The sequence below is a fragment of the Nerophis ophidion genome, linkage group LG09, assembly GCF_033978795.1.
Source record: "Nerophis ophidion isolate RoL-2023_Sa linkage group LG09, RoL_Noph_v1.0, whole genome shotgun sequence".
Taxonomy (NCBI): Eukaryota; Metazoa; Chordata; class Actinopteri; order Syngnathiformes; family Syngnathidae; genus Nerophis; species Nerophis ophidion.
In genome coordinates, this window is record NC_084619.1 from 77,033,225 (window position 1) to 77,054,585 (window position 21,361).

At 42.0% G+C, this 21,361-nt stretch overlaps 1 protein-coding gene across 1 annotated transcript in view; it reads right to left on the minus strand.

Moving 5' to 3' along the window:
- The window catches only part of LOC133559752 (endothelial PAS domain-containing protein 1-like), a 100,455-nt gene that overhangs the window by 21,231 nt on the left and 57,863 nt on the right, over positions 1-21,361 (minus strand). Inside the window, 4 exon segments of the mRNA XM_061911820.1 lie at positions 5,687-5,889; positions 10,112-10,230; positions 14,238-14,325; positions 14,420-14,556. Of these exon segments, the coding sequence (XP_061767804.1) occupies positions 5,687-5,889; positions 10,112-10,230; positions 14,238-14,325; positions 14,420-14,556 (547 nt within the window).

Below are 21,361 nucleotides of genomic sequence, written 5' to 3' on the forward strand. Positions count from 1 at the left end.
ATACTGTCCCACTCACGCATCTGATGTCAACAGTCTCACATTTGATGCAACTTTGACTGTCAATACTGTCCCACTTACACATCTGATGTCAACAGTCTCCCATCTGATGCAACTTTGACTGTCAATACTGTCCCACTTACACATCTGATGTCATCTCTCACATTCGATGCAACCGGCCATCAAACCGGCAGGAAAGAAACGTAACTAGTTGTGTCTGGGGCGGCCATGTTGGCAAGAGAGTCACATGACCAGTTGTGTTTGGTGACAGTCAAAGTTGCATCGGATGTGAGACCGTTGACATCAGACGTGTACGTGGGACAGTATTGACAGTCAAAGTTACATCAAATGTTAGAGATGACATCAGATGTGTAAGTGGGACAGTATTGACAGTCAAAGTTACATCAAATGTGAGAGATGACATCAGACGTGTACGTGGGACAGTATTGACAGTCAAAGTTACATCAAATGTGAGAGATGACATCAGATGTGTAAGTGGGACAGTATTGACGGTCAAAGTTACATCAAATGTGAGAGATGACATCAGATGTGTAAGTGGGACAGTATTGACGGTCGAAGTTGAATCAGATGTGAGCGCTGACATCAGATGTGTAAATGGGACAGTATCAGTATTTTTGACCACCACATGACACTATTTGTGCATCCAAGGGTTAAAAACCTCCACCAAGGTTTTGTTTCCACCTTGGTGGAGATGATCCAGAATCTTCTATTTTTGAACGCGAGTATAAGTAGGATGACCTACAAGTTTTGGAAGCCGTGTGCTAAACACCAAGCATCATGTGGCAGTATTGCTAAGTGCTAAACAAGATATATGGACATAATAAAACAAGCACTTACTGTACCATGTCTGCTCACACTGGGATAAAGACTGATAGGATGATTGTATCTTCCCCTTTACACAAATAATTCATCATAATCCTCACCCGGGCAGAAAAAACAACAACAGGCTAAAAGTAGCATTAGCGCTTATAATAACAATATTGCAAATACTTGTTAATATTCAGGTCACCACATGTAAATGGAGTACTGTTGGCACTTTTTGGATGTTTCTTGGAGTGACTTAGAGGGATAACGTATCACTTCCCTTGTTAGCCAAGTAGAATAAGCCGATGACTACAAGTTGGAATGCATAATAATAATAGATTTTATTTGTAAAAAGTACTTTACATTGAACAAACAACCTCAAAGTGCTACAGTGCATTTAAAACAACAACAACGCTAGAACCACAAAGAGCTGCCCCCAACAAGTAAATTAAATAATAAAAAAACAAAAACTAGAACAGCCTAATAGCTAGAACTAGCACACATATATATCTAAAACAAAGGCTTTAAAAAAACTTTAAAAAAATAGGGATTTTAAAGCCTTCAGCCTTCCCGGTAAAGCCGGATAGTCAAACCTCGGATTCAGGAGGAACAGTGTGGTTTTGGTCCTGGTGGTGGAACTGTGGACCAGCTCTATACTCTGGGCAGGGTCCTTGAGGGTGCATGGGAGTTTGCCCAACCAGTCTACATGTGCTTTGTGGACTTGGAGACGGCATTGGACCGTGTCCCTCGGGAAGTCCTGTGGGGAGTGCTCAGAGAGTATGGGGTATGGGACTGTTTGATAGTGGCGGTCCACTCCCTGTATGATCAGTGTCAGAACATAGTCCACTTCCTGTATGATCAGTGTCAGAACATAGTCCACTCCCTGTATGATCAGTGTCAGAACATAGTCCACTCCCTGTATGATCAGTGTCAGAACATAGTCCGCTCCCTGTATGATCAGTGTCAGAACATAGTCCGCTCCCTGTATGATCAGTGTCAGAACATAGTCCACTCCCTGTATGATCAGTGTCAGAACATAGTCCATTCCCTGTATGATCAGTGTCAGAACATAGTCCACTCCCTGTATGATCAGTGTCAGAACATAGTCCACTCCCTGTATGATCAGTGTCAGAACATAGTCCACTCCCTGTATGATCAGTGTCAGAACATAGTCCGCTCCCTGTATGATCAGTGTCAGAACATAGTCCACTCCCTGTATGATCAGTGTCAGAACATAGTCCACTCCCTGTATGATCAGTGTCAGAACATAGTCCACTCCCTGTATGATCAGTGTCAGAACATAGTCCACTCCCTGTATGATCAGTGTCAGAACATAGTCCGCTCCCTGTATGATCAGTGTCAGAACATAGTCCACTCCCTGTATGATCAGTGTCAGAACATAGTCCGCTCCCTGTATGATCAGTGTCAGAACATAGTCCGCTCCCTGTATGATCAGTGTCAGAACATAGTCCACTCCCTGTATGATCAGTGTCAGAACAAAGTCCACTCCCTGTATGATCAGTGTCAGAACTTGGTCCGCATTGCCGGCAGTAAGTCGGAACCGTTTCCAGTGAGGGTTGGACTCTGCCAAAGCTGCCCTTTGTCACCCATTCTGTTCATAATTTTTATGGACAGAATTTCTAGGTGCAGTCAAGGCGTTGAGGGGTTCTGGTTTGGTGGCTGCAGGATTAGGTCTCTGCTTTTTGCAGATGATGTGGTCCTGATGGCTTCATCTGGCCAGGATCTTCAGCTCTCACTGGATCGGTTCACAGCTGAGTGTGAAGCGACTGGGATGAGAATCAGCACCTCCAAGTCCGAGTCCATGGTTCTCGCCCGGAAAAGGGTGGAGTGCCATCTCCGGGTTGGGGAGGAGACCCTGCCCCAAGTGGAGGAGTTCAAGTACCTGAGAGTCTTGTTCACGAGTGAGGGAAGAGTGGATGGTGAGATCAACAGAAGGTTCGGTGCGGCGTCTTCAGTAATGCGGACGCTGTATCGATCCGTTGTGGTGAAGAAGGAGCTGAGCCGGAAGGCAAAGCTCTCAATTTACCGGTTGATTTACGTTCCCATCCTCACCTATGGTCATGAGCTTTGGGTCATGACCGAAAGGATAAGATCACGGGTACAAGCGGCCCAAATGAGTTTGGGTCTCTCCCTTAGAGATAGGGTGAGAAGCTCTTTCGTCCAGGAGGAGCTCAAAGTAAAGCCGCTGCTCCAGATGAGGTGGTTCGGCCATCTGGTCAGGATGCCACCCGAACGCCTCCCTTGGGAGGTGTTTAGGGCACGTCCGACCGGTAGGAGGCCACGAGGAAGACCCAGGACACGTTGGGAAGACTATGTCTCCCGGCTGGCCTGTGAACGCCTCGGGATCCCCCGGGAAAAGCTGGACAAAGTGGCTGGGGGGAGGGAAGTCAATCAATCAATCAATCAATCAATGATTATTTATATAGCCCTAAATCACTAGTGTCTCAAAGGGCTGCACAAACCACAACACAAACCACAACGACATCCTTGGTAGAGCCCACATAAGGGCAAGGAAAACTCACACCTAGTGGGACGTCGGTGACAATGATGACTATGAGAAACCTTGGAGAGGACCTCATATGTGGGCAACCCCCCCCCCCCCCTCTAGCGGACCGAAAGCAATGGATGTCGACAGGGTCGAACATGATACTGTGAAAGATCAATCCATAGTGGATCCAACACAACCGTGAGAGTACAGTCCAAAGTGGATCCAACACAGCAGAGAGAGTCCCGTCCACAGTGGAGCCAGCAGGAAACCATCCCAACTGGAAGCCAATCAGCAGCGCAGAGATGTCCCCAGCCGATACACAGGCGAGCGGTCCATCCTGGGTCCCGACTCTGGACGAGTAATCCATCCTGGGTCCCGACTCAGGACAGCCAGTATTTCTTCCATGGCCACCGGACCAGACCCCCTCCACAAGGTAGAGTGGGACAGAGGAGAAAAACAAAAGAAACGGCAGATCAACTGGTCCAAAAAGGGGTCTATTTAAAGGCCAGAGTAGACAAATGAGTTTTAAGATGAGACCTAAATGCTTCTACTGAGGTAACATCTCAAACTGTTACTGGGAGGGCATTCCAGAGTACTGGAGCACGAACGGAAAACGCTCTATAGCCCGCAGACTTTTTTGGGGCTTTGGGAATCACTAATAAGCCGGAGTCCTTTGAAGGCAGATTATAAATACCTGGGAGTACACATGGACAACAAGCTGAATGGGTCAAAACAGGCTGAGGTCCTCGACAAGAAGGGACAGAGCCGCCTCTACTTCCTCAGGAGGTTAGGATCCTTCAACGTCTGTACAAAAATGTTAAAGATGTTCTACAAGTCGGTGGTGGGCGCCTTCTTGTACGTTGTGGCTTGCTGGGGCAGCGGGCTGAGAGTGAGGGACGCTAACAGACTGGACAAGTTGGTAGAGAAGGCCAGTAACGTGGTGGCCACACAGGAGGTCCTTCATACCGACAGCCATCAGACTGTATAATGCATATGTTCCTTGACTGCACTTAAATGTACAATATATGTAGAATATATTTATATTATTCATATATTATATATATAAAATATGTCATGTATTATGTATTATTATTATTGTTTGTTGTGAGCGAACTGTGATGCTGAATTTCCCCAAGGGATCAATAAAGTACTTTCTATTCTATTCTATTTCTTGCCGGGACATATGGTACAATACAATCGGCAAGATAGGATGGAGCTAGACCGTGTAGTATTTTATACCTAAGTAGTAAAACCTTAAAGTCACATCTTAAGTGCACAGGAAGCCAGTGCAGGTGAGCCAGTATAGGTATATATGTATGTATATATGTATATAAAGGTATATACAGTATAGGTATATATGTATGTATATATGTATATAAAGGTATATACAGTATAGGTATATATGTATGTATATATGTATATAAAGGTATATACAGTATAGGTATATATGTATGTATATATGTATATAAAGGTATATACAGTATAGGTATATATGTATGTATATATGTATGTATATATGTATATAAAGGTATATACAGTATAGGTATATATGTATGTATATATGTATATAAAGGTATAAACAGTATAGGTATATATGTATGTATATATGTATATAAAGGTATATATGTATGTATATATGTATATAAAGGTATATACAGTATAGGTATATATGTATGTATATATGTATATAAAGGTATATACAGTACAGGCGTAATGTGATCAAACTTTCTTGTTCTTGTCAAAAGTCTAGCAGCCGCATTTTGTACCAACTGTAATGTCTGGGCTTCTCTGCTTAGGCTGCTGCCCCCGCGACCCGACCTTGGATAAGCGGAAGACAATGGATGGATGGATGGGTTTTAAAGCCTTTTTAAAAAGAATCCACAGAATACATAAAACAAAAAAAAAGTGAGAAGAGTTCTCCTTTAGCCCAGACTCAGGTATGTCGCCCTCTAGTGGATCTTCTGTGATTACAGCTTTCTTTATTCCTTTCCTTCCTTGACTGGTGCCAGTGTGTCCTCTGACGACCTTCAATGACTTCATCCACTTAATTGGACGCAGGATTTCAGCAGCGATCAAGCCAAAGAATGCACAAAAGGAGAGCGGGCTCCTGTGTCACGCACATAACACAACTGAACACACAACTGAACACACAACTCAGCACACAACTGAACACACCATCCAAGAACATTTGTAATGCATGAGCAGTCTTGTAAAAATGACACGTCTGCATGCTGGAACCTGCGGGACACGGGAACAATCAGTGTGTGTGTGTGTGTGTGTGTGTGTGTGTGTGTGTATAACATGACGCAGTCTGAGATGTGGTAGAAGACAAAGGTAAAGGAGAAGTGTCCCCACCTGTCGTCACAGTAAGTGAACTTCATGTCCATGCTGTGTCTGCTGAGGAATGTCCTGCTGTCAAACGGGGCGTGGATGTTGGAGGGGTGTGGGATAGGCTCACACATCAAGACTGCACAGGTGAGGGGCGGGTCTTTCAAGCTGCACGGCACCGGCGAGGTGGCGCTGTTGCACATCTTCAGGTGTCCCACGCAGTGAAGCACCTGCGAGGAGACAACGGGTTGACACGGCTATGAAGGACACGCACGTTTGGAAACATGCCATGTATCATGTTGTAACTGTACACATGTATCATGTTGTAACTGTACACATGTATCATGTTGTAACTGTACGCATGTATCATGTTGTAACTGTACACATGTATCATGTTGTAACTGTACACATGTATCATGTTGTAACTGTACGCATGTATCATGTTGTAACTGTACGCATGTATCATGTTGTAACTGTACACATGTATCATGTTGTAACTGTACACATGTATCATGTTGTAACTGTACACATGTATCATGTTGTAACTGTACGCATGTATCATGTTGTAACTGTACACATGTATCATGTTGTAACTGTAGGCATGTATCATGTTGTAACTGTACACATGTCTCATGTTGTAACTGTACACATGTATCATGTTGTAACTGTACACATGTATCATGTTGTAACTGTACACATGTATCATGTTGTAACTGTACGCATGTATCATGTTGTAACTGTACACATGTCTCATGTTGTAACTGTACACATGTATCATGTTGTAACTGTACACATGTATCATGTTGTAACTGTACGCATGTATCATGTTGTAACTGTACACATGTATCATGTTGTAACTGTACACATGTATCATGTAACTGTACGCATGTATCATGTTGTAACTGTACACATGTCTCATGTTGTAACTGTACACATGTATCATGTTGTAACTGTACACATGTATCATGTTGTAACTGTACGCATGTATCATGTTGTAACTGTACACATGTATCATGTTGTAACTGTACACATGTATCATGTTGTAACTGTACACATGTATCATGTTGTAACTGTACACATGTATCATGTTGTAACTGTACGCATGTATCATGTTGTAACTGTACACATGTATCATGTTGTAACTGTACGCATGTATCATGTTGTAACTGTACGCATGTATCATGTTGTAACTGTACGCATGTATCATGTTGTAACTGTACGCATGTATCATGTTGTAACTGTACACATGTATCATGTTGTAACTGTACGCATGTATCATGTTGTAACTGTACACATGTATCATGTTGTAACTGTACGCATGTATCATGTTGTAACTGTACGCATGTATCATGTTGTAACTGTACACATGTATCATGTTGTAACTGTACGCATGTATCATGTTGTAACTGTACGCATGTATCATGTTGTAACTGTACACATGTATCATGTTGTAACTGTACGCATGTATCATGTTGTAACTGTACGCATGTATCATGTTGTAACTGTACGCATGTATCATGTTGTAACTGTACGCATGTATCATGTTGTAACTGTACACATGTATCATGTTGTAACTGTACACATGTATCATGTTGTAACTGTACGCATGTATCATGTTGTAACTGTACACATGTATCATGTTGTAACTGTACACATGTATCATGTTGTAACTGTACGCATGTATCATGTTGTAACTGTACACATGTATCATGTTGTAACTGTACACATGTATCATGTTGTAACTGTACGCATGTATCATGTTGTAACTGTACACATGTATCATGTTGTAACTGTACGCATGTATCATGTTGTAACTGTACGCATGTATCATGTTGTAACTGTACACATGTATCATGTTGTAACTGTACGCATGTATCATGTTGTAACTGTACGCATGTATCATGTTGTAACTGTACACATGTATCATGTTGTAACTGTACGCATGTATCATGTTGTAACTGTACGCATGTATCATGTTGTAACTGTACACATGTATCATGTTGTAACTGTACGCATGTATCATGTTGTAACTGTACACATGTATCATGTTGTAACTGTACACATGTATCATGTTGTAACTGTACGCATGTATCATGTTGTAACTGTACGCATGTATCATGTTGTAACTGTACACATGTATCATGTTGTAACTGTACGCATGTATCATGTTGTAACTGTACGCATGTATCATGTTGTAACTGTACACATGTATCATGTTGTAACTGTACGCATGTATCATGTTGTAACTGTACGCATGTATCATGTTGTAACTGTACGCATGTATCATGTTGTAACTGTACGCATGTATCATGTTGTAACTGTACGCATGTATCATGTTGTAACTGTACGCATGTATCATGTTGTAACTGTACGCATGTATCATGTTGTAACTGTACACATGTATCATGTTGTAACTGTACACATGTATCATGTTGTAACTGTACACATGTATCATGTTGTAACTGTACGCATGTCTCATGTTGTAACTGTACGCATGTCTCATGTTGTAACTGTACGCATGTATCATGTTGTAACTGTACACATGTATCATGTTGTAACTGTACACATGTATCATGTTGTAACTGTACACATGTATCATGTTGTAACTGTACGCATGTATCATGGTGTAACTGTACGCATGTATCATGTTGTAACTGTACGCATGTATCATGTTGTAACTGTACACATGTATCATGTTGTAACTGTACACATGTATCATGTTGTAACTGTACACATGTATCATGTTGTAACTGTACACATGTATCATGTTGTAACTGTACGCATGTATCATGTTGTAACTGTACACATGTATCATGTTGTAACTGTACGCATGTATCATGTTGTAACTGTACGCATGTATCATGTTGTAACTGTACGCATGTATCATGTTGTAACTGTACGCATGTATCATGTTGTAACTGTACGCATGTATCATGTTGTAACTGTACGCATGTATCATGTTGTAACTGTACGCATGTATCATGTTGTAACTGTACACATGTATCATGTTGTAACTGTACGCATGTATCATGTTGTAACTGTACGCATGTATCATGTTGTAACTGTACACATGTATCATGTTGTAACTGTACACATGTATCATGTTGTAACTGTACGCATGTATCATGTTGTAACTGTACGCATGTATCATGTTGTAACTGTACACATGTATCATGTTGTAACTGTACGCATGTATCATGTTGTAACTGTACACATGTATCATGTTGTAACTGTACGCATGTATCATGTTGTAACTGTACGCATGTATCATGTTGTAACTGTACACATGTATCATGTTGTAACTGTACACATGTATCATGTTGTAACTGTACACATGTATCATGTTGTAACTGTACACATGTATCATGTTGTAACTGTACACATGTATCATGTTGTAACTGTACGCATGTATCATGTTGTAACTGTACACATGTATCATGTTGTAACTGTACGCATGTATCATGTTGTAACTGTACACATGTATCATGTTGTAACTGTACACATGTATCATGTTGTAACTGTACACATGTATCATGTTGTAACTGTACACATGTATCATGTTGTAACTGTACACATGTATCATGTTGTAACTGTACGCATGTATCATGCTGTAACTGTACACATGTATCATGTTGTAACTGTACACATGTATCATGTTGTAACTGTACACATGTATCATGTAACTGTACGCATGTATCATGTTGTAACTGTACGCATGTATCATGTTGTAACTGTACACATGTATCATGTAACTGTACGCATGTATCATGTTGTAACTGTACGCATGTATCATGTTGTAACTGTACACATGTATCATGTAACTGTACACATGTGTCATGTTGTAACTGTACACATGTATCATGTTGTAACTGTACACATGTATCATGTTGTAACTGTACACATGTATCATGTTGTAACTGTACACATGTATCATGTAACTGTACGCATGTATCATGTTGTAACTGTACACATGTATCATGTTGTAACTGTACACATGTATCATGTTGTAACTGTACACATGTATCATGTTGTAACTGTACACATGTATCATGTTGTAACTGTATGCATGTATCATGTTGTAACTGTACACATGTATCATGTTGTAACTGTACACATGTATCATGTAACTGTACACATGTGTCATGTTGTAACTGTACACATGTATCATGTTGTAACTGTACACATGTATCATGTTGTAACTGTACGCATGTATCATGTTGTAACTGTACGCATGTATCATGTTGTAACTGTACGCATGTATCATGTTGTAACTGTACACATGTATCATGTTGTAACTGTACACATGTATCATGTTGTAACTGTACGCATGTATCATGTTGTAACTGTACACATGTTTCAAATAAACGAATGTGTGTGCGTGCGTGCCTGTGCGTGTGTGCGTGTGTGTGTGTGTGTGTGTGTGTGTGTGTGTGTGTGTGTGGTCTCCCTCACCTTCCAGCTGGCAGACTTCAGGTTGACAGTGCGCCCCCTGTTGGTCACAGTACATTTCATCCGCATGAAGAAGTCCCGCTCGGTGTTTTGCTCTTTGCTCTTCTTTCTGAAGCCGCTGCCTGGAAAAATGTTGACAAGGTGAGCACGTTACAACATCTTCAATGTTGACAAGGTGAGCACGTTACAACATCTTCAATGTTGACAAGGTGAGCACGTTACAACATCTTCAATGTTGACAAGGTGAGCACGTTACAACATCTTCAATGTTGACAAGGTGAGCACGTTACAACATCTTCAATGTTGACAAGGTGAGCACGTTACAACATCTTCAATGTTGACAAGGTGAGCACGTTACAACATCTTCAATGTTGACAAGGTGAGCACGTTACAACATCTTCAATGTTGACAAGGTGAGCACGTTACAACATCTTCAATGTTGACAAGGTGAGCACGTTACAACATCTTCAATGTTGACAAGGTGAGCACGTTACAACATCTTCAATGTTGACAAGGTGAGCACGTTACAACATCTTCAATGTTGACAAGGTGAGCACGTTACAACATCTTCAATGTTGACAAGGTGAGCACGTTACAACATCTTCAATGTTGACAAGGTGAGCACGTTACAACATCTTCAATGTTGACAAGGTGAGCACGTTACAACATCTTCAATGTTGACAAGGTGAGCACGTTACAACATCTTCAATGTTGACAAGGTGAGCACGTTACAACATCTTCAATGTTGACAAGGTGAGCACGTTACAACATCTTCAATGTTGACAAGGTGAGCACGTTACAACATCTTCAATGTGGACAAGGTGAGCACGTTACAACATCTTCAATGTTGACAAGGTGAGCACGTTACAACATCTTCAATGTGGACAAGGTGAGCACGTTACAACATCTTCAATGTGGACAAGGTGAGCACGTTACAACATCTTCAATGTTGACAAGGTGAGCACGTTACAACATCTTCAATGTTGACAAGGTGAGCACGTTACAACATCTTCAATGTTGACAAGGTGAGCACGTTACAACATCTTCAATGTGGACAAGGTGAGCACGTTACAACATCTTCAATGTTGACAAGGTGAGCACGTTACAACATCTTCAATGTGGACAAGGTGAGCACGTTACAACATCTTCAATGTGGACAAGGTGAGCACGTTACAACATCTTCAATGTTGACAAGGTGAGCACGTTACAACATCTTCAATGTTGACAAGGTGAGCACGTTACAACATCTTCAATGTTGACAAGGTGAGCACGTTACAACATCTTCAATGTGGACAAGGTGAGCACGTTACAACATCTTCAATGTTGACAAGGTGAGCACGTTACAACATCTTCAATGTGGACAAGGTGAGCACGTTACAACATCTTCAATGTTGACAAGGTGAGCACGTTACAACATCTTCAATGTTGACAAGGTGAGCACGTTACAACATCTTCAATGTGGACAAGGTGAGCACGTTACAACATCTTCAATGTTGACAAGGTGAGCACGTTACAACATCTTCAATGTTGACAAGGTGAGCACGTTACAACATCTTCAATTGTTGACAAGGTGAGCACGTTACAACATCTTCAATGTTGACAAGGTGAGCACGTTACAACATCTTCAATTGTTGTGTTTATTCTGCTTAGGAAACACAACTGCAGTGTAGAAAGTGTAACCAGTAAGAAGTCATGATTAGCATTGGCCTTTTAAAATGAAATGTTGTAAAAACTGCACTTAAAACTCACAGCAGCTCGCCGGCTTTAATGCTCACATGAAAACAAGAGTCATTAACGTCTTTCCCCATTAAAAACAAAGTACCCAATCTAAGTTAATATAAAGACATTACTGTCTGATCCACTAAGATAGTCGGTTGTGCACGTTGACCCACATCTGCGGTCCCCTCCAAGGTTTCTCATTGTCATCCCATTGGCTTGAGTTTTTCCTTGCCCTGAGGGGGGGGGACTTTGAGCCCAGGATGTTGACATGGCTTGTGCAGCCCTTTGAGACGCTGGTGATTTAGTGTAGTTCTACACGATGGAAAATACAACTGCTTTGTGTCTTCCTGGGACCGTTTGAGTCAAAAATGATTCTACTTTTGAGAGAAACAAAAGCTCCCTTTCAGCTAAAATAATAACTGACATAAAGTTAGCGTGACATGTACTTATTAAAATAATAACTGACATAAAGTTAGTGTGACATGTACTTATTAAAATAATAACTGACATAAAGTTAGTGTGACATGTACTTATTAAAATAATAACTGACATAAAGTTAGCGTGACATGTACTTATTAAAATAATAACTGACATAAAGTTAGCGTGACATGTACTTATTAAAATAATAACTGACATAAAGTTAGCGTGACATGTACTTATTAAAATAATAACTGACATAAAGTTAGCGTGACATGTACTTATTAAAATAATAACTGACATAAAGTTAGCGTGACATGTACTTATTAAAATAATAACTGACATAAAGTTAGTGTGACATGTACTTATTAAAATAATAACTGACATAAAGTTAGCGTGACATGTACTTATTAAAATAATAACTGACATAAAGTTAGCGTGACATGTACTTATTAAAATAATAACTGACATAAAGTTAGCGTGACATGTACTTATTAAAATAATAACTGACATAAAGTTAGCGTGACATGTACTTATTAAAATAATAACTGACATAAAGTTAGCGTGACATGTACTTATTAAAATAATAACTGACATAAAGTTAGCGTGACATGTACTTATTAAAATAATAACTGACATAAAGTTAGCGTGACATGTACTTATTAAAATAATAACTGACATAAAGTTAGCGTGACATGTACTTATTAAAATAATAACTGACATAAAGTTAGCGTGACATGTACTTATTAAAATAATAACTGACATAAAGTTAGCGTGACATGTACTTATTAAAATAATAACTGACATAAAGTTAGCGTGACATGTACTTATTAAAATAATAACTGACATAAAGTTAGCGTGACATGTACTTATTAAAATAATAACTGACATAAAGTTAGCGTGACATGTACTTATTAAAATAATAACTGACATAAAGTTAGCGTGACATGTACTTATTAAAATAATAACTGACATAAAGTTAGCGTGACATGTACTTATTAAAATAATAACTGACATAAAGTTAGCGTGACATGTACTTATTAAAATAATAACTGACATAAAGTTAGCGTGACATGTACTTATTAAAATAATAACTGACATAAAGTTAGCGTGACATGTACTTATTGAAATATTCATGGTGTGCCGGTCTTAGTTTCAGCTGCTCTGCATTAATACAAACGTACACGACGACTTCAAGTGTTTCCACAACAACTTTAAAGATGCCTTGTCTGTTAAGTTTTATATTTTAATCAGCAAAATTACTGTAATTTTAGTTGGCTAAAATGTTGGGGAATTTTGTCGAATAAAACTCAATTATTTTCTATGGATAAAATATCACTAAAATTTAAATATGTGGTATTTAATATGAGTAAATATGTGGTGTATTTTATCAATACTGTATACATGTTCCAAATAAATGTGTGATGTGTTAAATACTGTATACATGTTCCAAAGAAATATGTAATATATTAATACTGTATACATGTTCCAAAGAAATATGTAATATATTAATACAGTATACATGTTCCAAATAAATATGTGGAGTATTATATTATTACTGTATACATGTTCCAAATAAATATGTGGTGTATTATATTAATACAGTATACATGTTCCAAAGAAATATGTGGAGTATTATATTATCACTGTATACATGTTCCAAAGAAATATGTGGAGTATTATATTATTACTGTATACATGTTCCAAATAAATATGTGGAGTATTATATTATCACTGTATACATGTTCCAAATAAATATGTGGAGTATTATATTATTACTGTATACATGTTCCAAATAAATATGTGGAGTATTATATTATTACTGTATACATGTTCCAAATAAATATGTAATATATTAATACTGTATACAGTACATGTTCAACCAACCAACTACATTAAAAACTGTTGTCAAAATTAACACTGGTGTGTGTGTGTGTGTGTGTGTGTGTGTGTGTGTGTGTGTGCGCGTTAATAAGAAAGATAAAAAACTGACTGGCGGTCTTGAGGCTGAGGTTCTCTCTGATCTCGTCGTGATCACACGGGTGTGTGAAGTCGAAGATGCTGTGACCCGTCAGCTCCACCTGCACACCATCAAGCATTAGACACGCCCACCTGACCATGTCACCCCAGCCAGTGTGTGTGTGTGTGTGTGTGTGTGTGTGTGTGTGTGTGTACCTGTGTGAGCCCCATGAATTTGTTGATGTTTTCCGACAGGAAGATCATGTCCCCGTCAGACGTTACCACGGTGACGAAGCCCTCCAGAGACTTCAGGTAGAAGCTGCTCATCTGCTCCTCCTCGTTGCCATTGCAGCCTGAGTGCACACACACACACACACACACACACACACACACACACACACACACACACACACACACACACACACACACACACACACACACACACACACATTTTAGAGTCATGTTCTCAGACCAAAACAAACGAGCAAAGATGTTTAAACATTTATAAACTCAAAAAAGTCCAACGCTATTAAATTCCGTATAATCGCAAAAATGACTTTAGAAAAACAATAATGCCAATAACAAGAATATAAACAGCAATAACACAAATAATAGTTAGAACAATAAAACAACACTGCTACTACTAATAATAATATTAATTAAAGTTGCAAGCAGCGATGGACGGGACCGAGTATTTATAGCCATCTTTTGTATTGAAGGGGGAATTGCAAACTTCCTGTTGATTTTAGCGGGGGGTTGTCACTGTATGAAATATAGGTCTAACTGAGACCTACATAGAGGTTTTTGTTTCATGTGTCTTTGGCATTCCTACTGGGAGTTAGAGGCAGTTTTGTCTGAGCAGGGTGCCGCCATCTTGAGACTCTAATGTATTGCGAATGGAGAGAAGCTTTTGTATTGAATGGGGAATGGCAAACATCCTGTTGATTTTAGTTGGGGGTGGTCAGTGTATGAAATATAGGTCAAAGTGAGACCTACATTGAGGTTTTTGTTTCATGTGTCTCTGACATTACTACTGGGAGTTAGAGCAAGTTTTGTCTGTGCAGGGTGCCGCCATCTTGAGACGGCAGCAGCGCACCAGCAGCAGAGTAGCGGTTCTTTGAGGGCTCATAAAATCCAAACCGGAGCAGTGATTAAAACTCTTTCATCAACTTTTAATCAGAAGGGTTCAATCTCTCTCCTGTGCTTATTTGAAGCAGACACGACAAACGCGCTCAGGGGAGATAAAGTTTGAAAAAAGGTGACTGTTTTTACACAACTTCTGTTTTGAAGGATGAATTGCAAACTTCCTGTTGATTTTTGCTGGGGGTTGTCAGTGTCTGAAATATAGGTCTATGTGTCATGTTTCTACGACATTCCTACTGGGAGTTGGAGGCAGTTTTGTCTGTGTTTTCTTCCTTGGGGGCACTAGAGTGCAATTTTGAGTTTTGGGGTTGGGTTTTTTGATTAGATCGCAAATTACAGCTCAAAGAATAATAAAGACTAAAGAATAATAATAAAACACTAGAAATTCAATAGGGTCCTCTATCCCAACGGGACATCTGTCCCTAATAATAATACAAATAATTAAACACATGATACTAATAATAATATTAATGATAATAAAAATACATATTTTTGGAAATATAAGGAGCACTTAAAATGGTTGTGTAAGTGAAGACTGGAAGGAGACAACAGTACGAGAGACTTAAGGTTACCAGGCTTATTGGAACCTTTGATGATTGTGTGGGATGTGTATGCTACTCTAAATGTTGGCTGCAGGATTAGGTGTACAATTAACCATGTGAATTATACAAGAGGGTGTTGTATGTGCGTGATGAATGAAACCTTCGTCTGGTCAAGAAGAAGTAGGCACAAGAAGGATCCGGGGACAGGCAGGAGCTAGAGAGGCAGGCGGCAAGCAACGAGGTCCGAGTCCAGGCGAGCAGTCGAGGATCGAGGTAGGAGGGACAAGTCAGCGAGACAAAGGCAAAAAGGGACAAAACGAGGCGAAGACAACGAGAGGGAAGCCAGAGACGTATATGCTTACTACCAGCCGTTAACGACGGTCCGGCACAGGATCCAAGGAGTGAGTGGACTTTATGCTGCTCCCTTGATTGCTGCCAGGTGTTCTGACGACAGGCCTGTGGGCGTGGAGCGATCGGAGCGTGCGGGGGCGTGTTTTGGCGTGCTGCCACAAGGAGTGTGGGACTCTGCTGTGGAAGGATCTTGGCTTCGAATCCACGCCGTGACAAAAATCCTTTCATTTTCTCAAAACTCGACAGTGGGCCGTATAATCAGGTGTTTGATTGATTGATTAATTGATTGAAACTTTTATTAGTAGATTGCACAGTACAGTACGTATTCCGTAGAATCAACCACTAAATGGCAACACCCCAATGAGTTTTTCAACTTGTTTAAGACGGTAAATCAATTCATTGTGTGTCTATATGTACGGAATCATTTTGGTTGTGCTTACCGACCTCACCATTTTAGTTGGTACACGGTGTAATGATAAGTGTGACCAGTAGATGGCAGTCAAACATAAGAGATACGTGTAGAATGCACCCCCCCCCCCCCCCAATGGCCCCCAACGGTACAAGTGGTAGGAAATGGATGGATGGATGGCCCTGATGTGGGATCTGAGCTGAGGTTGTCGTTGTGGCTTGTGCAGCCCTTTGAGACACTCGTGATTTAGGGCTATATAAGTAAACATTAAGTTAAAGTTAAAGTAGCAATGATTGTCACACAACTAGGTGTGATAAAATGTGTCCTCTGCATTTGACTCATCCCTTTGTTCCACCCCCTGGTAGCTGAGGGGAGCAGTGAGCAGCAGCGGTGGCGTGCCCGGGAATCATTTTTGGTGATTTAATCCCAAATTCCAACCCTTGATGCTGAGTGCCAAGCAGGGAGGTAATGGCTCCCATTTTTATAGTCTTTGGGGTTTGAACTCACAACCTACCGATGTCAGGGTGGATACTCTAACCACTAGGCCACTGAGTAGACATTCATTCAACCTTCAAACACTCATTGATTGATTGACATTGACTCAAGTAAACCACACCAACATAGAATATGTTCCATTGAAAATAAAGAACATTACACAAGGCACTCAAAAATCTATCAAAATGTTTTAGTACGGCTTTGGTGGGTTGAGATTGAAACTAAGAACCGGATGGCATTTGAATGGAAGAACTGGTGAGAGGGCAAATAGAACTGGAAAGAACAGAACTGGATGGTACAAAATGGTTCTGATCTATAAAAGAAAGACTAGCAAAGAGCAATCAGCTAATCACTTGACTCCATGAGATCCTCGCTGACATAATCCATGACCACGTGTTGGCAAACAACAGCGAGTAAAGCCTTGAAGACCAAGTCTTGGAAGCAATACAATAAGTAGAGACATTACAAGCAGAACTAAGAACCTGAGTATTGTGTGGAGAGAAAAAGGCTTTGGACCTAACCTGATCATGGATCCTGCAAAGTCTTGGCTTTTACAAAACGACCCAAACATCACCAACTTCTTGTCAAGTCCTTTCCAAACCTGGTAGATGTTCTATCAACTATAGTACTATGCATCGTAGCTCTAAAGGTAAATCTGTTATCAGTTTGTACCGATTCATTCTTACACCCTCTCTCAAAACTCCACTTTTGGTCTGCTGTGTAAGGACAAATAGTCCTAAAGAATAGCACAGGTTACGACAGCAAGAATAATGTTATGAAACACATAGATTTACAGTAGTTCCATGAAGTCATTTATCTCTTCCAGCAGACTGAGGAGGACTATAAAATCATTTTGTGTCCGTTCTGATTGATGTCTCATAAAATCCAACAGGTGAGGACGTTGACTATGTTCTCACTAGTGTTCCTGAGTAGTAGCGACCGATGCCGTTAAACATGTGGATATTAGTTATACTATCTCACACAATCAGAGTCGTGGGTGAGTAGGAGCAGCTTCAGGCGTGGACAGGAAGTCAAGGCCTGGGCAGGAAGTCAAAGCCTGGACAAGAAGTCATGGTGTGGACAGGAAGTCAAGGTGTGGGTAGAGGAGCAGGCCTCAGCTGGCCAAGTTAAATGGTAAATGGGTTGTACTTGGGGGCGGTTTAGCTGTGGGGCGGTTTAGCTCGGTTGGTAGAGTGGCCGTGCCAGCAACTTGAGGGTTGCAGGTTCGATTCCCGCTTCTGCCAACCTAGTCACTGCCGTTGTGTCCTTGGGCAAGACACTTTACCCACCTGCTCCCAGTGCCACCCACACTGGTTTGAATGTAACTTAGATATTGGGTTTCACTATGTAAAGCGCTTTGAGTCACGAGAGAAAAAGCGCTATATAAAGATAATTCACTTCACTTCACTTGTATAGCACTTTTCTACCTTCAAGGTACTCAAAGTGCTTTGACACTACTTCCACATTCACCCATTCACACACACATTCACACACTGATGGCGGGAGCTGCCATGCAAGGCGCTAACCAGCACCCATCAGGAACAAGGGTGACGTGTCTCGCTCAAGGACACAACGGACGTGACAAGGTTGGTAGAAGGTGGGGATTGAACCAGGAACCCTCAGGTTGCTGGCACGGCCACTCTCCCAACCGCACCACATCGTTCCCAGTTGGGCTGGAAGAAGCTGCTAATGGTTTCCAATCGTTAGAAAACAAGAGCTAATGCTAGCGTGTAAAACCCGATGTTTTCAGGCGGATCTTACGGGGTTCCCTGTGCCTTTGGCCACACCCACGAGCAGCGGGTAGGCTCTCAACTCACATTTATGCTCACAAATTCAAGAAGGACCAAAAGCAGACACATCTCCAAATTAGTGCTGTCTTCAAAGAGTCAGAGATTCCACGATTCAAGTCTGATTGGACGATCAACCTCGCAGTTGGAACATCTGATATTAATAAGCTGCCCCACCCCCTCCTCAATGGGAGGGAGGCGAGTTAAGACCTGCAGAGGCCCCGCCTACCGCAGGTGTGTTGGCAGGATACATGGATTGGTCTTCTTTAAACATTAGAAGTAGTTTTTGGAGAGTAAGAAATAATCCTTAACATTTTCTTCTCGTTAAGGGTCGGACCTGACCAGTGTGACGCGGCGCCAGTCAGCTGTTGAGGCGTGGCCAAGCAAGCAGGCAGACTTGATAAGACCACTGCAGATGCAGGCTCTTTTTAATGGATTCAATGCTGTCACACACGGAGCTGGTCTTGACGTCACGTGCCTCTGCCCCAAACTACAGACGGTGCCGGCGCCCAGCTGACCGCCACGCCCTGGAGGTGTAGCTCTCCTACTGAAAAAGGTAATGTTGCTTCCACCGATTCACATGTAGAAACTTTGCCAGGACTTTTACTTCCTCTCGTTCGTCTTCTGGTTAGTCAGGTTTGATGTCTTCTTGGTGCTGCGCCGGAGAAGACCTCACAAGGGGGGAAACATTGTTTTCTTCACTTCACTGAAAACCTGTGAGTGTGTCCAATCAACCTGGAAATATTCACATCTATAAGCACTTGAACAGGCAGAATTGTGCCAGAGTGGTTAGCACTCGTACCTCACAGCGAGAAGGTCCCGGGTTTGATTCCCAGGCTCGGGGTTTTTCTGTGTGAAACTAGCATATATACCCGGTGACTGCGTGAGTTCTGTCCCACCTCCAAAGACATGCACCTGGGGATAGGCCCCTCCCACCTCCAAAGACATGCACCTGGGGATAGGCCCCTCCCACCTCCAAAGGCATGCACCTGGGGATAGGCCCCTACCACCCCTAAAGATATGAACCTTGGGATAGGCCTCTCCCACCTCCAAAGACATGCACCTGGGGATAGGCACCTCCCACCTCCAAAGACATGCACCTGGGGATAGGCCCCTCCCACCTCCAAAGACATGCACCTGGGCATAGGCCCCTCCCACCTCCAAAGACGTGCACCTGGGGATAGGCCCCTCCCACCTCCAAAGATATGCACCTGGGGATAGGCCCCTCCCACCTCCAAAGACATGCACCTGGGGATAGGCCCCTCCCACCTCCAAAGACATGCACCTGGGGATAGGCCCCTGCCACCTCCAAAGACATGCACCTGGGGATAGGCCCCTCCCACCTCCAAAGACATGCACCTGGGGATAGGCCCCTCCCACCTCCAAAGACATGCACCTGGGGATAGGCCCCTCCCACCTCCAAAGACATGCACCTGGGGATAGGCCCCTACCGCCCCTAAAGATATGAACCTTGGAATAGGCCCCTCCCACCTCCAAAGACATGCACCTGATTGATTGGTCCCAGTGTGTGAATTTGAGTGTGAATGTTGTCTATCTGTACCCTGCCTTCCTCGTCCAGTGTGTACTATGCCTTTCTTGTCCAGGTGTACGCTGCCTTCCTTGTCCAGGTGTACCCTTCCTTTCTTGTCAAGGTGTACACTGCCTTCCTTGTCCAGGTGTACACTGTTGTCCAGGTGTACACTTCCTTTCTTGTCAAGGTGTACACTGCCTTCCTTGTCCAGGTGTACACTGTTGTCCAGGTGTACCCTGCATTCCTTGTCAAGGTGTACACTGCCTTCCTTGTCCAGGTGTACACTGTTGTCCAGGTGTACCCTGCCTTTATTGTGCAGGGTCTGATTTCCTTGGCTCTTGGCAAGGGTGGTCGCAGTCCCCCCACTCTCCGTGTTTGCCCTGCTTGCCTCTTTGTTTCCTCGATTCTTGCTTAACTTTCTTGTTGCCTCCTTTAGCACTGCCCTCCAAAACAAACAATGGAATGGGTCAACCTTCCTCTCAACAAAATTGACAAGATCTTCGGTTCAGGGGAACCTGTCTGTCCCGTCAGAACGGTTGTTGCTGGACACACAACAGACTCTTGGGAGAAGTGGAGTGCCGCGTGCCTTTTGACCCTTTCTGTCGAGGAAGTTGACCCTTTCTGTCGAGGAAGTTGACCCTTTCTGTCGAGGAAGTTGACCCTTTCTGTCGAGGAAGTTGACCCTTTCTGTCGAGGAAGTTGACCCTTTCTGTCGAGGAAGTTGACCCTTTCTGTCGAGGAAGTTGACCCTTTCTGTCGAGGAAGTTGACCCTTTCTGTCGAGGAAGTTGACCCTTTCTGTCGAGGAAGTTGACCCTTTCTGTCGAGGAAGTTGACCCTTTCTGTCGAGGAAGTTGACCCTTTCTGTCGAGGAAGTTGACCCTTTCTGTCGAGGAAGTTG